At 41.4% G+C, this 19,819-nt stretch overlaps 1 protein-coding gene across 2 annotated transcripts in view; it reads right to left on the reverse strand.

The window, feature by feature from the left end:
* Nucleotides 1–19,819, reverse strand: part of VPS54 (VPS54 subunit of GARP complex) — a 53,113-nt gene that overhangs the window by 18,546 nt on the left and 14,748 nt on the right. For both annotated transcript variants that reach the window (XM_069850082.1, XM_069850083.1), the window contains 8 exons: nt 17,588–17,622; nt 16,146–16,277; nt 13,647–14,032; nt 9,495–9,621; nt 8,351–8,458; nt 5,366–5,421; nt 2,499–2,595; nt 1,680–2,017 (listed from right to left, as the gene is read on the reverse strand). In XM_069850082.1, the coding sequence (XP_069706183.1) occupies nt 1,680–2,017; nt 2,499–2,595; nt 5,366–5,421; nt 8,351–8,458; nt 9,495–9,621; nt 13,647–14,032; nt 16,146–16,277; nt 17,588–17,622 (1,279 nt within the window). The remainder of the gene's footprint in view (nt 1–1,679; nt 2,018–2,498; nt 2,596–5,365; nt 5,422–8,350; nt 8,459–9,494; nt 9,622–13,646; nt 14,033–16,145; nt 16,278–17,587; nt 17,623–19,819) is intronic.

The raw sequence follows: 19,819 nt of genomic DNA on the forward strand, positions 1-19,819 counted from the left end.
GTCAATGTCATGTCAGTCCCTGTTAACAAGGAAATGCACAACTGCACATTCTTATATTTTGGTTTAAATCCACAATCTAATCGTTAGCAATGGTCTAAGAAAAAACACAATGTAGCCATTACTATTAGAATAATTACTATTAAGATGTACTGAGCTAATTACCCAGCTCCTGTAACATTTGAGTATCACAAGTGGATGGCAGATAAACACAGCATTTTTCTTCCAATACAAATGTAAGGCCTAAAATAGTCTGCACTCCCCACCACCTTAATCTATAGGCTGTCATTCTACTTGCTCATTAGAGTTCAAGCTCCCAAGTCGGTGCTTTCATAAAAACCTTTTGTGATTTGTCTACTGAGGTTAGCATGTTGCACAGATCAGACATTCACAGAATTATTTCAGATAACTTTTTGGTCCAGTGTGGCTGCTTCCAAGGGCTGGCAGTATGAGAGGGGAAAGAAAACCTAGGATGCTACAGAGCAGCCACTGGGCTAACATTGTGGTAACTGTGTTACTGTGTTAACCTTCTCCAAACTCAGAGAAGAGGTGCAAAAAAGAAACAGAAGAGGGATGAACCGAATTGATTTTAGAACAAAGTTAAGCAACCAGCCTTGGAAACAACTTTATTGCTTGAAAGCTCTAGCTAGGTTTGTGGCTACTTTTAGCTAACTTGCAAAGCATTCCAGAACAGTTTGGATTCGACCCCCTTCTTCCCTGCTTCTCACTTGCAACCTCGGACTCCACATTGCATTTCTCTTCCAGTGTACAATGGATGCTTGGTCATACACAGGCCTGAATTTGTTTTATGCACAGCATATTTATTTCACATCTTACTCCTTCAGCCAGCATTGTGATTTGAAGAGGGAAGCTCCCTATTAAAACTGACAGTTGCTTAAACACATGAGTAACAGCAAGAGTGAGCAGACCTTTTGTTGTCTTCAGGGTAAAAAGTGGTATTCCAATTCTGCTTCATGAAACTGTATCCAGACATGCTGGCTTTTCAAGCGGCTCGTGCTCAAGTCCCACAGACTCTGTGCCTGGTTCTTTTACAAAGGCAGCCCTGACTTCCAGCCATAAATAAGATATGGGCAAAAGGTCACCAAAAACGTTACAGCTCTGGAGTCCGGAGCACCACAGCACAGCACTGCTTATGTTACCAATGCACCAAGATGGATTTCACCACACAAACCACAGAGCTGACAATGAACAACAGATTTTTTCCTAGAATTTATCAAGGTGTATTCCATGAAGCCAGCTTAAAAACTCTAGAAGAAATACCTACAGGGAACATGAGCAGGAAACAGAGATGCCTCGGCCAGCTAAAGGCATGACAAAGTATCCATTTTTCAGGTAGGCTAGACTTGCATTTCCCCTGCCCTCTACAAAAGCCGGCTTCCCAGCAAAACAGACTTGGAAGGGTCTCTGTTCTGTGACATAGTCAGTACCCATGCCACTACAAAGAGAGGTGAAAACAAGGCAAATGAAACAAAGGTGAGCTGAGGCCAACGCAATCTGATGGCTTTCTCTAGGGCAATGGTGCAGAGCGCCATTTCACTTCACTTACCTGGAAAAGCACATCCCTCCAAACTAATTTTTGTACCGCATCACCAGAAACAACCACCTGCATCCAACACCTTGTTTCTGACATGCTGCAAAGTGGAGACAGTGCATTTACTTACATCATTTCTACTCCCCCTGGAGTAACAGAAGACGATGTCTGCTCTTTGCTGGATGAGGAATCTGTAGTGCACTCTGGTTCGGAGACTGAATCACTGCTACAGGGCTCACTGTTTGGGGAAGTGTTTCTTTGAGAGGTAGTGTCAGCTGCTACAGGCGGGAGGTCCCCTTCAGCGAACGCATCGCTTATAAACATGCCTTCGTGAGTCAGGTAGGCCACTTCTGTGTCCACCATAGTGTCTTTAGCAGAGTTCTTTTGTAATGTATCCTCCAGGTCTCTGTTTTTTTGGTTCTTGTCTAGAACCAAGAAAACCACGCTACGGATAGTATTTAACGTTGCCTAGAATCAAATATAACTTTTATTACAAAAAAACCCAAAACCCTGTGCCACCAGCTTGTGCTAGAAAGAGATTTTCTTTTATCCACAAAATTAAACTAAATCGTGGCTTTCTTTCTTACTGCGTAATAAGCATTTGGAGGCAGATCCATCTATCTTTGATGGTAACCAATATTGGACGTTTCCAAGAATGGTGAAAGAAACCTCATTAGGAGCAATCTAATGTATACAAAGGTTCTGTCCTAATCCCTAGAAGCCTGAAATGGATGTAATCACACAACAAGAACTATTATCTCTTTCCCGCTGCCCTCTTTGTTAGCACTAATCATTTTTGCCCTAGATGCTGATATTCACTTATCCTTCCTTCAATCAAAAGCTTGAATTCTATAAGCAAAGCCAACACTGTTAAGACTTCAAATGGAAAACAACTTCATTCCATTTCATGTCTGAACTATGTAAAGTTCCTGGTAAATGAATGTCTTACCTTTATTCTCTTGAGGAATATTGTAAACTTAGAAAAAATATTCTCCAGTAAATCAAACCACTGAGGAAAATTCATCATCCTCATCTGGTCCGCAAGCCTAAAACAGAGCAGTATTTGGTAAACAGCAAATATTTACTGGCCATGATACTTACTAGCACATACAGGAAAAAACATGCTTTAAATCAAATTCTAAATATAAGAAAACCTGTGTGCACTTCTGTCTGGCAGAACAACAGACATCACCTGAACAACAGTCATGACCAACATAACGTATGCAAGTGGAATAGAGAAGGAGGTATATAAAAACAGATCAGATTAAAAAATGGAAAGTCTCCTATTTACCACTTAGGTTTTTCCAGAGTATAATGCTCTTTTTCCCAGGATAAGTATGTGTTACCAACAAGGGAGGGGGCTAGTAACATATTCAGAAATGGTAAGAGAAAATAAAATTAAAAAAAAAAAATTTGCAAGTGTTACAAAAGCTGTGTTAAGTCCATTTTGTTGCATTGCAATGAGACCACTTCGCTGTTAAAGTGCAAGTCAGCTGTTTGCAGCAAATGGGAGACAAGTTATTGATGGTACAAAAGCTAACCTGCGTAATACACAGTTAAGACTCAATCGCAGGATAGTAAAAATTGGAGAACGGTGACCAAATATCCAATGTTCAAAAATGACCCAGTGCCCAATCTTTTCCCAGTCTGAGTCTGAACCCCATACAGATTCTCCTGCTCCCTTTATCAGCTGGTCTGGTTTTATTATCTTGGGACAACCTTATCCTGAGCCAAATAAATTTTAGAGCTACAGCACAACAGAAGCTGGCATAGGCCTCTGGAGCTGGGTCCTCTGGACGTGCCTCGTCTAACGCATATCACGATCTCCAGTTGCTCTAGGTCCTACCCAGTCAAGGTCTGACTATGTCCTAGGACAGAGATCCCACAGCCTCTCTAGGCCCCTGCTCCAGTGTTTGACCTCCTTCATAGGGACCACATTTTTCTTAAGTTTCAATTAGTACTTCTCACCTTCCATCTTGTGCCATTTGCCCCTCGTCCCTACCCTGCACACCACTGAGAGAAGCCTGACTGTGTCTACAGCTCCACTATGACCCTCCCATGAGGCAGCTGAGACCAGTTCTCCCCAGAGTTCTCCCCTCCCCAGGCAGGAGGGGAATCTGGCTCCCTTGGCTGATGGCTCCTACACTCCATGTTTCAGTCCCAAACCAAGCCAATGGCCTCTGCTGGATCACAGAATCACAGAATAACCAGGTTGGAAGAGACCCACCGGATCATCAAGTCCAACCGTTCCCATCAAACACTAAACCATATCCCTCAGCACCTCATCCACCCGTGCCTTAAACACCTCCAGGGAAGGTGACTCAACCACCTCCCTAGGCAGCCTGTTCCAGTGCCCAATGACCCTTTCTGTAAAGAATTTTTTCCTAATGTCTAGCCTAAACTTCCCCTGGCGGAGCTTGAGGCCATTCCCTCTCGTCCTGTCCCCTGTCACTTGGGAGAAGAGGCCAGCACCCTCCTCTCTACAACCTCCTTTCAGGTAGTTGTAGAGAGCAACGAGGTCTCCCCTCAGCCTCCTCTTCTCCAGGCTAAACAACCCCAGTTCCCTCAGCCGCTCCTCATAAGGCCTGTTCTCCAGCCCCTTCACCAGCTTTGTTGCTCTTCTCTGGACTCTCTCCAGAGCCTCAACATCCTTCTTGTGGTGAGGGGCCCAGAACTGAACACAGGATTCGAGGAGCGGTCTCACCAGTGCCGAGTACAGAGGGAGAATAACCTCCCTGGACCTGCTGGTCACACGGTTTCTGATACAAGCCAAGATGCCATTGGCCTTCTTGGCCACCTGGGCACACTGCTGGTTCATGTTCAGTCGGTTGTCAACCAACACCCCCAGGTCCCTCTCCTCCAGGCAGCTTTCTAGACAGACTTCTCCTAGTCTGTAGCACTGCATAGGGTTGTTGTGCCCCAAGTGCAGGACCCGGCATTTGGCCTTGTTAAACCTCATGCCATTGGACTCAGCCCAGCAGTCCAGCCTGTTCAGATCCCTTTGCAGAGCCTCCCGACCCTCCAGCAGATCGACACTTCCACCCAGCTTAGTGTCGTCCGCAAACTTGCTCAGGGTGCACTCGATGCCTTCATCCAGATCATTGATGAAGACATTGAACAGGGCTGGACCCAGCACTGAGCCCTGGGGAACCCCACTTGTCACTGGCATCTCAGTTTCTGTTCCTCAACCTGCTGGCTATGCTAAAACGGCCCAGCCTGCAGCTGCAAGGACACACTTCTGGTCTACAGCCAACCAGATCTCCACCAGAACCCTCAAGTCCTGCCTTGCAAAGCTGCTCTGAAGCCAGCTGGCACTTGCCTCTTCACTTGCAAAGGGTTACTCCTTCCAAGACACCGGACTTAGCATTTGCCTTTGCTGGGCTTTATGAGGTTCCTGCCAGACCATTTCTAGGACTGAAGTTTTCTGATCTCATCTCTTGGTAGCTCCTATTCTTGTTCATGCAGGAGGTACCAAAGCCACTGACGCGTTTTAATACAAAATCCCAGATTATGACAACAGGGAATGCCTTCAAGCAACCAAGAGATATATGCCTATAGCTCATGCTTTGTGCAGTGAGATTAACAGAATTTCAGTACTTAAGCTTAAGGCAACATTAGAATCTGAATGAGAAGGGGAACACACAACTTTGACAGCGGCGAACAGAAGCAAAGACTTAAGGTGAAACAGAAGGATAACCTTTAGTTACAGGGAAATTTAAGCACAAATTAGAACGGTAAATTTATCTATGCTAAAAAGCATCCATCTCTACCCCCACCCACTACCACAAAAAACCCAAAATCTAGCTGTATACTTACTTAACAACCACTTCTGTATCTATTTCTTCTATCTGCGATACCGTATTAACCACACACTGTCAAATTGAAAGGGGGAAAAAAACAAAACAAAACAAGATCTTAGCTTCCTTCTAACTGCTGTTGAGTTTCATAAGATACACAATCCGCAAGTTAAATAAGGAGAAGTAAAATAATAAAAGACATTTGTGTCATTTAACAACTTGTTTACCAAAAACCAACCAAACAAAAAGCCAGAAAGAAACCCTGGAAACCAACCCCCCAAACACCTATTTGCAAAAGACAGATGACCATAATGTTTCCAATTGTGCATTAAGCTCTGGAGGGCACACTGACTCCACCCCAAAGGGACCTGCTTTTCTGAGCATGGATGTTAAGCACCACACCAAAAGTGCCTCTCAGGTCAGGTATTTAAGAATAGTAGACACATTCTTCCCCTTCCAAAGTGACTGAATTTGATTGGTTGACTTTTTTTTCCTGCTTTAAACGCTGAACTTCGTAGCTAACTTGACAGTGGGAGAAAGAGCACCAGGGAAACATAGAAGCACAAACCTGCAGTTCTGTGCTTTCCAATGTTTAGGCAGACCCAGTTTCCACTGCTCTCCTAGCAGACATGCTACTTGCTGTCTGTCTGACATCTACACCTCCAGGGTACCATCTGCCTCTGCCCCTAGATATCTCCACACTTTTATTGCTATGCTGTGGCCTTTTTTTTAAGGGACACTTGCTCTTCAATTGGTACACACAAAGCTGGCCAGTTTTTTCAGGTCTCCAGAACAATCAGGTTTCATTCCAAAAACATTTATTGTTTTACAGTGATCTCATCAATCTCTTTTCATGTTACTTGTGAGCTCTAGCTACAAAGTGACTCCATTCAGATCAAATTAGGGGGATTTCTCCCAAATGCCAATCAATAACCTGATCAAATGAGTCAGTTGTGTATGAGCTCATCTCGCCTTTAAGTGAATATGCACAATCCAAATGGTGACTTTTGAATAACAGTGGTCAGTACAGAAGCTTCTTAAGAACATACCTTAAAATCGTAAAATGGTTTAGGTTTGAAAGGACCTTAAAGACCATTCAGTTCCACCCCCCTTATCATGGGCAGGGACATCTCCCACTGGATCAGGCTGCTCAAAGCCCCCTCCAACCTGGCCCTGAACACCTCTGGGAGTGGGACATCCACAACTTTCCCGGGAAACCTGGGCGAGTGCCTCATCACACTCACAATAAAAAATTTCTTCCTAATATCTAATCTCAATCTCCTCTCTTTCAGCTTAAAACCATTACCCTTTGCCCTTCTCCAGCTTTCCTGTAGGACCCCTCATTCTTGAACTACACAGTGTGTTCAGTGCTTACAAAACTTAGGCTCTTTCACTTGCCTGGCAATAAAAAGTTACTAAAGAGCTGATCTAAACAGTCCAGGAACAGGAAGCATATTTGAAATATGGGAAGGACATTTCCTTGATTACAGAAAAATACCCCTAAGTGTTGAGACAATATGCCACAATGTTAACATGTTGCATCTTTCAGGGAGCAGAGCAATGACAGAGCCCAGCACCCCATTGCTTTCAGATAGGTAGAGAACAATCAGCTAGGGGCAAAGGTACTTAATCTGATTTATACTGCACTGGGGTCAACTAAGAAAGAGTTTGTGTCATCGCCAAGACCTTACATGAAGCGGTGGTGCAGTTGCACACATCACTTTGTCTTCTAATTCTGGAACAATATTTATTAGTGACGCTGCCCTGTGTTATCTTTACCCACCCTGCACAACAAGATCAAGAAAACTGTGAGGCTGCAGTGTGAAGAGGACTGGGGTAGCCAATCTGGTGTAGATAAAATCCTTAAAGTAATGATGATGACGATAATCATCATCATCATCATCCTCATCATCCTCCAAACTTAAAAGGTGGGTTCACAGCCCGATTTACAACACGGCTCTGAACAGCATGCTGTACTATGAGGACAAGAGAGGCTGTCTTCATCTGCTGGCAAACCCACCACCTGACTGTCTCCCTGTCTTTGAGATAGGAATCAGAAGTGGCTTGTAACACATCAGAACACTACTCCTCCAATAATTATGTATTTTTAGAGGAGAAAAAACACCCCCTGCACAATACTCTTACATAGGCACGCAAACAAACAAGATGTGTAAAATTAAAAATTCCAAATGCATACTCAAAGTTCAGTCTAGAGTTTTTGTTTGCAAACAAAAGCCACCATGTTACTGTTCAAAATATTCCATGCATTGTTCACCAAAGAAGCCATCTAAGTTTCGTTTATTTGCTGGTTTTAGCTGGTTTTATCTAAAAAGATTTTTGTTTTGAAAAGATAGCTACACTATCCTAAATGGCAAACAATAACAGCAGTGTAGACAAGGAGTGATTTTTTAAAATGACCTATACAGACAAGCACTTCTACTTTATTATTTCACCCTGCTCTCAGGAAAACGCAAGGATGTTTTCCAACCTTTTAACATGTGCCTATGCTAGGTCTCTGCTAACATTCAGGCAAGTGATTTTTTTCTATAGCATTTGTTGAAAATTCCATTGTTTCAACTGGCAAGGTTTTTTTATTCTCTTTCATGTATTTATACCAATAACATGGAGCTTTTGGTCCTTAAGGGGCTTGGGGAGGTGCTTTGTGGCATAGTTTTGGTTTGAAACACTGTTATGTCATAACTATACTATTCAGAAAAGGCATGTCTTAAGAAAAAGGAAAAAACTAAGCCAAAATCAAGGGATTCAGAGCAACAGTAAAGAGAAAGCTGTGATCTGCTGTACCTATGCAACCTACTCCCTCCAGAAGGTCTTTTCTGCAAACAGACCTTTATGCTTCAGGAAGTCCTTAGCGTCTGCAAGCTCAGCTGCTCTAAGTGAGAGACCATCAGCCACTAACTAACTTCATCAGAGCTGTTCTTAATTATTTAAAAAATAATTTGTATGGGGTTGAGGAAACCTTATCAGATAGAAGTGTTGGGCTTACCTGTTTAATTATGTTCTTCGCAGTAATAATCATTTCATCTCCATATATTTCATAAAAATTTAGCTTTCTTTGTTTTAAAAGTCCAAATACTAGTGCTATAAGTCTCTCCTACCAAGAAAAAGAAAAGAAAATAAACCCCCCACACTAAAAATATCAGGGTGAGGACAAGAAACAATTTTAAGAAATTGCACAGCAGTAAGAAAGTTCCTGGATTAGAAACATGGTGAATGGCTTTTAGATCAGATCAGCACCTTGAGACCAATGCCATGCTTTAACTATATAGCTTCCAGTGACAATACCAGCTAACGGTTTCCCTTCCTCCCAGCCCCTTTCATGTCTATTCCTGAATTGTGCTTATCCAATTGTGCCTAAAAATACAGGTATTTCTAAAGTTTCCTTACTCTGAGCAAGAATGACACCAAGTACAATTGCACCAGCACAAGTGAGAGGCTGACACATTGCAGCACAGAGGTGGGAATAAACTTAAAGGCAGAAATAGAAATTTTTAAGTGCCATTGCCATTCACCATATTTCATGAAACCCATAATGAAACAAGACTAAACTGGTAAATGGGTCTAGCAATTGTTGAAGAACAGTACAGGCAAAATCCACAAAAATCTTCTCCTGGCTAGAAAGCAAACACAACAGCTTAGTCTTCAGAAATTCAGTCTTCAAAAGAATATATACTGCAAAGGATGCATATGTATTCAGAGCAACCATATGCTTGACATAAGCACCCATAAATGCAGAGGGAGACATAATGAGAGTAACTTGCAACTACTGGCTCTCACTGCAAAACTGAATTTTTGCAGCCAAGCAGATGTTAGAGTCCATGTTCTTTCCCGCTTACATGGTGAGGACCATGAACTGAACCCAGTCTACATTTGGTCAAAGAAAAAAAGAACTGATTATTTTGAAAAAATAAAGTAGGGCTGGATTGCAGTTCTACACATTTAGTTACAATTATTTAATTTTATCAAGCACAAAAAGAGGGGCAGGAGGAGGTTTGGATGAGATGAGAAATAGTGTAAAATTATAATGTTGTTACTAGGGACCTGAGTGAATTAGTTGATGCTAATTAAGCATGTTAGAGATGCAAACATGCAAACATATTCATCAGAGAGTATTTCAATAATAGACATACCTCTTCTAGAATTTGGCAATCATCTTCTAGGGGTCTATTTAAATCATTACGAGCATACGTTGAGAACTCTGCAATCATCATTTTATCTATCAGCTTTTCCAGTTCACAAAGCTGTGAGCCAAGATGCCTAAGAAAAACAGCCATTGAGATATGAGCTCAATAATCAACCTGAAAATGAATCATTAGTTCACAGCTGAAAAAAACAACCACCCAGCAGGTAAAGTCCATGCAGTCAACGCTGGCTTAATGGGGAGCTCAAATCTTTCACTTCTTAGAGCAGCTGAAACCATGTTTTTCAGAGGCACTGCCACCTTGCAGCAGAACACATGGACTCAAATATAGATGGAGGGTAAAAACTGGATGTAGGGCTTTTTCTATTTTTTTTTTTTTGTGGAAGGTGCCAAGTAACTCTCTTTCCAATGAAGTGGAGCAGAACCCAGAATACCCAGCACTTCTCAGTATATAGGTGTTAAAAAGAATACATCTTTTGCTTGTCCAGTTCTTCAGCTCATCAGTCAGAACGAACATGAGTTCTTCCACTTGAAACATTTGAGCTCTGGATATGCTCACAGAATTAATTCACATGACTGAGATACGGTAATAGTTTTACATGACAGGATGGCTTCCCAAGAATACAGAAGAGTTTTCAAATTTGCCATTTTTAATGCTACTCTTAAGAGTAGTTTTTCCATGTATTGCAGATTTTAAACCATGTTTTGCAGACTGCTGTCACACAAAACCACAAGGGAATTTCTCACATCAGAAGTGTCAACTGCTCTTTAAAAGTTGTGCAGTTAGAGAAACTTTTAGCAGAGTAAAATTAAAAGTGGGAATTTCAGAGATGCTGAACAGTCCAGACTTTTCAACTTCCACTGACAGCTGAAAGCATGAAGTATCTGTAAAAATCAGCCTGCTTTTTCTTTTTTTTTCTTTTTTTTTCTTTTTTTTTAATTAAACAAAGAGAAATAGACAGTTTGCAATGAGAACGAACTGGAGCTGTGATATTTTAGATAAACCCAGATACAAAATGGGGAGAATAAGCCTGCACGGCTCACTGGCTTGAATCGAGTGCTGACCGTTAGCTTGCACTGAGCAGCAAAAACATGTCACGACTGCCTGGTAGAAGCACTGTTATACCAATACAAAGCCCACGGGATCTGGCCTCATCATGGCCTGTGCAGCACAAAGTCAGTGCCAGGGGTACAAGGAAACACAACGCGAGCGTAACTCCTACGTGCAGAGGCCCACATGGCTAGCACCAACCTGAAATGAATGAATCTTACTGGATCAGAGTTAAACAGATACATTTTCTTTGCTCTTAAGATGACCAGGGATGTACCTGCTTTTGAAATGGTTGGTCAAAAATTGGCCAAAATGGACAAAGTAGACACATTTCAAATATTTAATTTAAGCAAAAATGGCCTCTAGAAAATCCAAGCCAGTTGCATCATGAACATTTCAAAACAAACCCAACAGAAAAAACAGAAAAAATTATTATTTGCAGTGCAATGATTTGAGTTGTAAAACTCACTGCAAGACTAATACACGTAATATTAAGGCTCTCATGTAGGTAAGCACAAAGATACTCTTTGGTAAATTATTTCTGTAACTGTGCTTACCGGTGTTGAAACACATCGTAACCTATCCTCTCAAACCTCAGCTTTGTCCAACAAGAGTTCCCAGCACTTGCTGCCACCACTTTGCCCAGAATGTTCTAGACCCTAGCAATAAAAAAAAAAATCACTCCACCCTGAAACATGCAGAAATAAGACAAATCTTAATTCGTACCCCAGCAAAACACCTTGCTATGATCTCTTCAGGGGTACCAGTAACACACTAGGCGCCTGCAATGACTGAATGCTATAATTCTCACGTAAAATTATAAGCACAGCGTAAAATTTTTTAAAATACATAGATAAAAACTTTTTTCAATTGGAAAAAAGGTAGTACAGATTTATAATTTAGTTAACACATTAAGTAATTTTTCGTAAAATTAAAAAGATGAACTTAAAAAGGTTAAAGAGCTCTAACACTTTAATTCTATCCTATAATAGTAGCAAGCAATAATTATACAGTTAGGGATATTAACCTGAAGACACCAATTTATTACTTCATAGAACCGTTAAGGTGCTTTCATTTTTTGCTATAGCTAGAATCAAATTAAATTTTTTCTGTGTGCAGCACGACAATAGAAAAATTCTTGTAAATGGATGATTCAAGTAATTTTCCTACTGCTTTATGTTGAATGATCCTGTAACATATCTCAATTTAAAGCACTGCTCAAAAGCAAATTCTACAAGCTGTCATGCACAACACTAAAGCAACAAGTTTTTGTGTAGGGCATCAGTTTGGATATTTTTTAGATTTTATTTACTCTTTTTAGAACACAACACTAAACTGAGAAGTTTTCTTAAGATCTCCACATTTCCACTGCACCTTATTTCCCAGGCATGCTATACACACAGGCTGCTGTGAGACCTAGGAACAACTGCGCTGGCTTCTCAACTGCACTTGCATCTTTAGCAGGGGTGGTGACTTAAGCTGCCTTTAACTCACCTTTCTAAAGCTTCAGTAACCAAAGGAGAGGGAAAATTTCCCACTCCCATCACTATTTTTAACCCCACCAAACCAACCATTATTCATTCACGCAAATCACTTTCTACAGACAAGATTGATATTTATCTGCAAATATGTTCCACATCAGAGCGTAATTTTAAAATAATGGTATATTCTTGGGTCATCACATACATCAACCACAATGACAGCAGAAGTGCACTCCCTGCTGATGTGGCACGTAGGCTACTCCCTTGCAGAACACAACTAATGATGATGATGTCACAAGGTTGCAGAAGTACACTCACTATCATCAATGTAAATACAAATGTGACTCAGTTAAGGGCTGTGCACCATAATCAAGAGTAGGAACAGTGAAGAGGAAAGAAATTGTGCTGAGGTGTCTGAAGACAGACCACCTAAGCTAAAAGAAAGACTAACAGCTTTCCTCCCAACGCTCGATTAGCTCTTTATTTTTTTTTAAACCAGACTTTTTCCGAGTTCACATAACCTTTAACCAGAACAAAAAAATACTACTCCAGCATCACCTTATAAAACTAAGCGTGCAGCTCCTCAACTGGCTGATGCAAATCACAGAGCAGATTTAACACACACTACTTCTTTCGGCATCACACCACAGCAGCAGCTTTCCATACAACACTTTAAAACTGGATATAATTGTTATGATAATTTATTCTACATCAGCTAAAAGGACTCTACTGTGTTAATAGTCCTATATATCACAGAGGGCCTTGCTCGGTGCATCTCCCAAGTCAAGCTCTAAGCACTACTAACATAACCAACGAAATCAGGCCCTTGGACTCACTAATTCCCATCATTGTAGCAAACACAGGTGAAAATACAGCAGCAACAGCAGCTTGGGCAGCACGTTCCCACTGTTGCTTCCCTTCCCAACTCCAGCAGCTCACAGAACTGGATTTCTCAGTTGGATACAAGAGGAAGCATCCCCTGGGTACTGCCAATACAGCCCTCTAGAAGAGCAGACATGGGTGAGCACATCCTATCTGACCAGCTGGCAACCACAGAGCACATTCTGAGCCATGGTTTGACAGCTTTGCTTTCTTCGCTGTCTTTTGCTTGCGAAGCTTCTTCCAGCACAAGCACAGGCTGGAGGCCGACCTATTCAACACGTGGTCTGTGCACATTCCTGTAACACCACAAGCCCAGGTCCGTCACTAGAAACACAGGCCCGAAGTGGAACTGTGCAGCAAGAACTGCATCTCTGGGGTGCTGCATGCAAAGGACTGAAGAACACCACATGGAAACCACCTCTGTGGGCTACAAGTCGTGCAAGATGAAGGTCCATCCACTGCTTGGCTCTCATTTCTGCCCTCCTAAACCACCTATAAACAAGACTGGAGTACAAAGCATCTAGATGTTAAAAGCTCAACCCCTCCTAAAAAAATTCTCTCTGGCATGTGCATCAGCCACACTGCTTAAGCCACTTACATTTTGTACCTTTTGTACTATGTCCTCCAAAACCAAACAAAGGTAAAACAAATCCCTTCAGCCAACACAATACACTCAACACATTATAACTTTTCTTGCATTTTATTAATTTCCTAGATAGTTACCTACCGGAAACTGTGAATGCCTTGAAGCTCTTGCTGTAACACCTCTTGTGTTGTTGCTATTAAGTCCAAAGCTCCAACAAACTCAGAAGTAGACAGCAGCAACTGTACTGTGGGCTGTGTTTGGTGTACAGTAGCCATTAACTTCAGCTTATTGTACGCTTTTATACAGTTATTTCTGGTGAGCGATAGTCTTAATACTCGAAGCGATCCTTCACACATTACTTTATCAATTTTGGAGATTTTCTCTCTAAGTAATTTTACAGCTTGGGAGGTTTTCCTGAGGTAGTCCTGCAACTCATGCTGAGAGGTCATTGCATGAAAAAATGCTTCTGAGCGCAGAGAAATCTGATGAGCAATATTGACTTCCACAATGTCCAGATAATGGCTCAGCTAGAAAGAGGATGAAGGAGGAAAAACATGCAACATTGTTACAACTTGCAAGTTTGTCACAATGCAAATCTAGTTGCAAGGCATTTGTCTTACAGTATCAGGAGGAAATTTTGCTAATAAAAACTAAAACTCTGTCAGATTAGCAAGCAAAATAACTACCCCCATTGTGGTTTGATAATTTCTTTTTAAATGAGCTCAAAACCACTTTGGGAAGGTTGACTTGATGCCTCTCCTGCTTGAAAATTACAAGGTAGAAAAGCAAATAATTTTCAAACACCCAAGCTTTTGTAGCGCATGGCTGCACACTGGCACTGTTACAATAGGGCCATTAACCATGAGACAGCTCTGGATACTAGCTTGCAAGCAAGAACAGTAGCCACGTGCAAATATGCTAATGTACTTTTGGTCACTGAAGTTGCTAAAGATGCAGCCCAACTATACTTGATGACGTGGCTTTGGAATGAATCTGCTCATTTAAAAGGCTGTGGCATCTTCTTTGTAGAAAAATTATCAGGATATCTCTGGCTGCAGTTCTTTTTTGCCAGCCAGCTAGAGTTCCTATTAAACTTATTTCATGTGCATTAGCACTGCGGGATTCCTAGAGACAGAGTATGCCTATATGTTTAGAAATTGAAATTCAAATTCCGTATGCTGAGCAGTTACCAGACCACTGGGGCAGCCCGATTATTTGAGCTGTAAAAGCTCTGTTCTCCCTTATGCTGGATATGCAAACTCAAAGGACTGAAGCATTAGGATGCTCATCTGAATGCTAATACTCAGATGACCTGGTTTCTAAGAGGTGCCAAGCACTCAAACCTCATGCTGAATTTCAAAAGGCCCATCCAGAGATGGGAAGAAAATCAGCTGGAGAACATTTCCTTCTTATAGTTATTTTCATCCTGCATATATTTAGCGCTGGGGATTTATACAATATGCAAACCCATCCTTTTTGTAATAAGTTTAATCAAAAACATCCTCCACCAAACAGCTATGACACACCTAAGTCACAGGAAAAGCCGAGAGACTGTGACATATGGATCAGAGAAAGAGTTATCACAGTAATTTATTTATGTGATTGTACCAATCAGATCCTTCAGGTCCCTTCACTATGCTAAGTTAGGTAGAACAAACAGATCAAAATGATAGTACCTGCCTCAAAGAGCTTTCAGTTCCAATGTAAGGTAAGATATGGAAGGAGGTAAGGAAGAAAAAAAAAAACCAACCACAAACATGAGGCAGAAATTGTTCAAGAAGATCAGGAGTAGCCCAAAAGCACTAACAGCCTAGGTAGGCATGCTTAAGGTAGATTTTTTCAAAATGCTGTTGGAAAAAAGGCACCTGGACCTGAGGATAATTACAGCAGCAGGGTGCCTATTTACACATGGTAGGTGTAAACCTTGTGCAGCTCAGAGCCTTTAAAAAGTAAAACAAAAAATCTGGGCCCAACCAGTAACATGAAACAGTATAATAATTTATTTATCAGGCATGTGACTTTAGAGACAACAGATCTGTTTTATAAAATTCAGGTATTTGTAAGAATTTTTCCTTCCAATATGAAAGAAACAGTTCTGCTTTTATGCTCTCCAACACACTCCTTTGTGAAATGCAAACATGGATCAGTGTAGACAACATGACAACAAAAGACAAGAGGAACCTCCTGACAGAAAAAAAAAAAAGCCTAGTATTTAGGATTTCTTTCAGCACAGAAACCAGAGTGCCTTGAATCCAGAGTTATCCAAAGATGTTAGAAACATTGTCTAGCTTTCCTGCCTGAAAGAATTGCTCTTCCTCCCTAACAAGCAGCTACATGTCTCTGGAATTGTCAATATAAATTGCTTCTCTAAGTTTTAGTGGTCATGAAGAATCAATTACTATGCCATATACAGATTTTTTTTTTCCAGATTTGACAGACACATTTAGCAGGGGAAAAAAAGTTCTTCAGTAAGATGCTTTCTGCACTCTTTACTAACAATTCTCACCCTGATGTAAAATAAGGGATAACAAAGCCCACAGCAGCGATGTCTCAATAAACAGCACTAAACAATAGTAACAGTGTTTCTCTGTATCAAGGATCAGCTGTAATGGATAATGACATCTTGTACTAAAGTTGTACCTTTTCTTGAAGTAACTTGGAGGAAGCTGCGTCACGATTTCCTTTTCCGCCAGCAGTACTAAAATGAGACCATGGTAAAACGGCATTAAATGTTAAGGAATCTTCCAAGGCAAAATCTGGTTTCATAAAAATCTGAAACAGAAAAACAAAAGAAATAAGTGCACGTCTCTCACCCCAACATTTTCCCCTCAGTTTAATACACGCCCTGCCTCATGAAGCAAACAGGGACCTATCTTGATTTAAAAAAAAAAAAACAAATTTTCATTTATCCAGGCAAACAAATTCATTTCAGACCTTTCAAGCAATTTACTTTACATCTTAAAAGCTTGTGTGATCTGACTTTGCTTAAAGTGGAAGTCACAGCTCCAAAATTATACAGGTCATCAAGCACTCAAGATGATCTAAACAGCCTGAGCATGAAAAAATAGGCAGCATTAAACTGCAGGTGGGTCCTCTAAAGGATCAGAGGAAACATTCCTCAATAGCAGGGGCATCTTACTGCTGACGTGCTCATTTTGGGGGCCATAGCTTCTACCACACTAAGGATCCAGCAAGCTGTCAGGGTGTGAGAGTATTGTCTGGGAGAGAACAGAGCCTCAGGCTTATCTCCTTCAGCACAGTGCAGCAAACATGCTGGTCACAGAAAGAGTCAGTAACACGTAATATTAACTCTACAAATCTCAGAGAACTATTAGTCTAAAATTCTCTCTGATAACTACTTTTTTCTTGACAAAACTGGTATGAACCTTGAGCTTCCAAGGCAGACAGTAGTACCCTTTTCACTGCGTTTATGAAGTATAAGAGGTTCAATACAGCATACAGCATTGCATCACACTCAAACATTCTTGTTTCCTGGACTTTAAACATGGCAGTGACATCTATTAAAGTAACAGCCTACATGCCTGGCACAGAGGTGCTGACCCATATTAACACTGACTTCTTGATGTACCTAGAAGAGATTGACTGAAATGGAATCTGGAGTTGTCTCTTTTGTAAACCTGTCACAAAAAACCCACATCACATATGCTGCAAGCATATATGCAAGAGGGTTTTACCCAAGGATTCAAGGAGTTAATGCTACATGGTACGCTATGCAATATTCAAGCTTCTATCAACTCCTTCAGTTTCCTTTTCCACTTAGGACACGGAGTGGCTAATTTTGCCCAGCTCTGTGGTTTTAACTATTAAAGATGAAAGAATTATTGGCATTTGTATTCTACTTAAGCAAGAGAAAAATTAAAACCACAGGAAACAACAATAAGAAAGAAAAAAAAGCAGATTGTTTTCCATTGTTGTAAATTCTGAGCACTGCAGGTAATCTTGAGGATCAGCTCAAGTAATCAGATTGGGCAAATTTTCTACAAAGAAGGGAGTACATTCATATATTCCAAGACTACATGTGAGAAATCCTTATAAAAGCTGAGAAAGCACAGGAACCATACCTTAGGTACTTGTTCCAGATCTGTCCTGGATTTATCTAAAATTAAACAAAACACAGGTAGTCATGCATGAGCAAACAACAGAAAACAATTACCCTGAACACTACGAAGTCCTATAAAGAAGTTTTCAAGACAATGGTGTCACGTTCCTAATAGGGAGCAGATGAGAAACATGGCTTATAAATGAAAACAAAAGCTTGTGGCTGAACAGGAGGAAAACTCTTTTCACCATAAGGCAAAGCATTGGAGCAGGATCCCCAGACAGGCCAGAAACTCTCCATCCTTGGTGGCTTTCAAGGCCAGTCTGAATAAAGCCCTAGGCAGCTTGGACTGGCCTCACAGCTGAACTGGCTTTATTACGGCAGTTGCCATAAAGACCTTCTGAAGTCCCTTCCAACCTAAAATACTCCGAGTCTTCAAAACATCCTGCTGTCTTTGTAGTTTAGGTCTTATGCTCAAAGTAGTCAAGGATGCTCACTCTTGGCTGCTTGGACAGCAAAAACGTTAGTCATACAAAGACATACAAATCTATTCAGCACTTCACATTCCTTAATGCACCGTTCCATCAGCTGCCAAGGGCCTGTAAATGTCTCTCTACCATCACCCCAACTGTAATGCTCCAGATTGATGCCGCCCATATAATCACCTCTGTACAGCATTTGGAGGATGGATGCACAGAGGCTGTCAAGAAGGATGAACAGTGCACGACAGACCCGGGCACACTGAGCAAGTAGTACAGAAGCAGTCCTTCCCTTGAAGTAAGCTGACCTGACAATTGCAGAGGGTGAGAACTAAGCTGGGAAAAGAACTGCATCATTGTACTCCAGCAGAACTTGAAGAAAAAGCATATTCAGTCTTTTGAGGTTCAGCCAAAATCCCCTTTTCCTCCTCTACTCACTAATTTACCAGGCATTAAGGAGAGGGGGCACACTGGAGACCAAAGAAGGTGAGGAATTTAAAAGCAACAAGGCCACATCTCAGCTGGATGGTCCACTCGTCCCTGACAAAGACAGTAAGCACTACATCAGCACTATCTCCTACATCGCTCTCACCGCTTTCGTTCTTACTTGATTTGTTTCTTACTTTATTTGTATAGAAAAAGTACACAAAGGCAACTTCGGAATCATCCTACTGTCCTCAGTCTTTGGACAGACCAACTCTTATGGAAATGAAAGGCCAAGTCTTGTGGGTTGCAGTGAGAGGAAGACAGGCAATGCTAACAAAAGAAATCATAGAAAATAAACAGTTTCAGTTTACCAAGTGATGCTTCTACTGGGAACTGTCCATCTACCCAAGAAGATCCAAGTTACTGCAATGACACAATAATTTTCTCCTTCTAAATAAACAAAAGACTCTTTCAAAACAGATTAAGCTAAGCCTGGAGAAGGAGCTTCTACTTTCATAGAATCGATCGTAGAATAATAGAATGGGTTGGGTTGGAAGGGAGCTAAAAGATCATGCAGTTCCAACTCCCTGCCATAGACAGGGACACCTTCCATTGGATCAGGTTGCTCACAGACCCATCCAACCTGACCTTGAACACCTCCAGGGATGGGGCATCCACAGCTTCCCTGGGCAACCTGTGCCAGTGCCTCACCACTCTCATAGTGAAAAATTTCTTATTTTGCAGTGTGCACTGCAAACAGACTTATTCAGGATTAGCTATTTCAAAATAACACCAATCACAGAAATCCTACAGAAGGGCTTCCTTCTGCACAAAAAATAAGGAAGAAAGCAGATTGAAAAAAACTGATCAAAAGGAGTAAACTACTGAAGCTTCTCGCTGCTTTAGAATCATAGAATCACCAGGTTGGAAAAGACCCACAGGATCATCGAGTCCAACCATTCCAATCAATCACTAAACCATGCCCCTTAGCACCTCATCCACCTGTCTTTTAAATACCTCCAGGGAAGGTGAATCAACCACCTCCCTGGGCAGCCTGTTCCAGTGCCCAATGACTCTTTCCGTGAAAATTTTTTTCCTAATGTTCAGCCTAAATCTCCCCTGGTGGAGCTTGAGGCCATTCCCTCTTGTCCTGTCCCCTGTCACTTGGGAGAAGAGGCCAGCTCCCTCCTTGCCACAACTTCCTTTTAGGTAGTTGTAGAGGGCCATGAGGTCTCCCCTCAGCTTCCTCTTCTCCAGGGTAAACAAACCCCAGCTCTCTCAGCCATTCCTCGTAAGACTTGTTCTCTAGCCCCTTCACTGTTTTCATTGCTCTTCTCTGGACTCGCTCC

This window comes from Phaenicophaeus curvirostris, chromosome 2 (genome assembly GCF_032191515.1).
Source record: "Phaenicophaeus curvirostris isolate KB17595 chromosome 2, BPBGC_Pcur_1.0, whole genome shotgun sequence".
Classification (NCBI taxonomy): domain Eukaryota; kingdom Metazoa; phylum Chordata; class Aves; order Cuculiformes; family Cuculidae; genus Phaenicophaeus; species Phaenicophaeus curvirostris.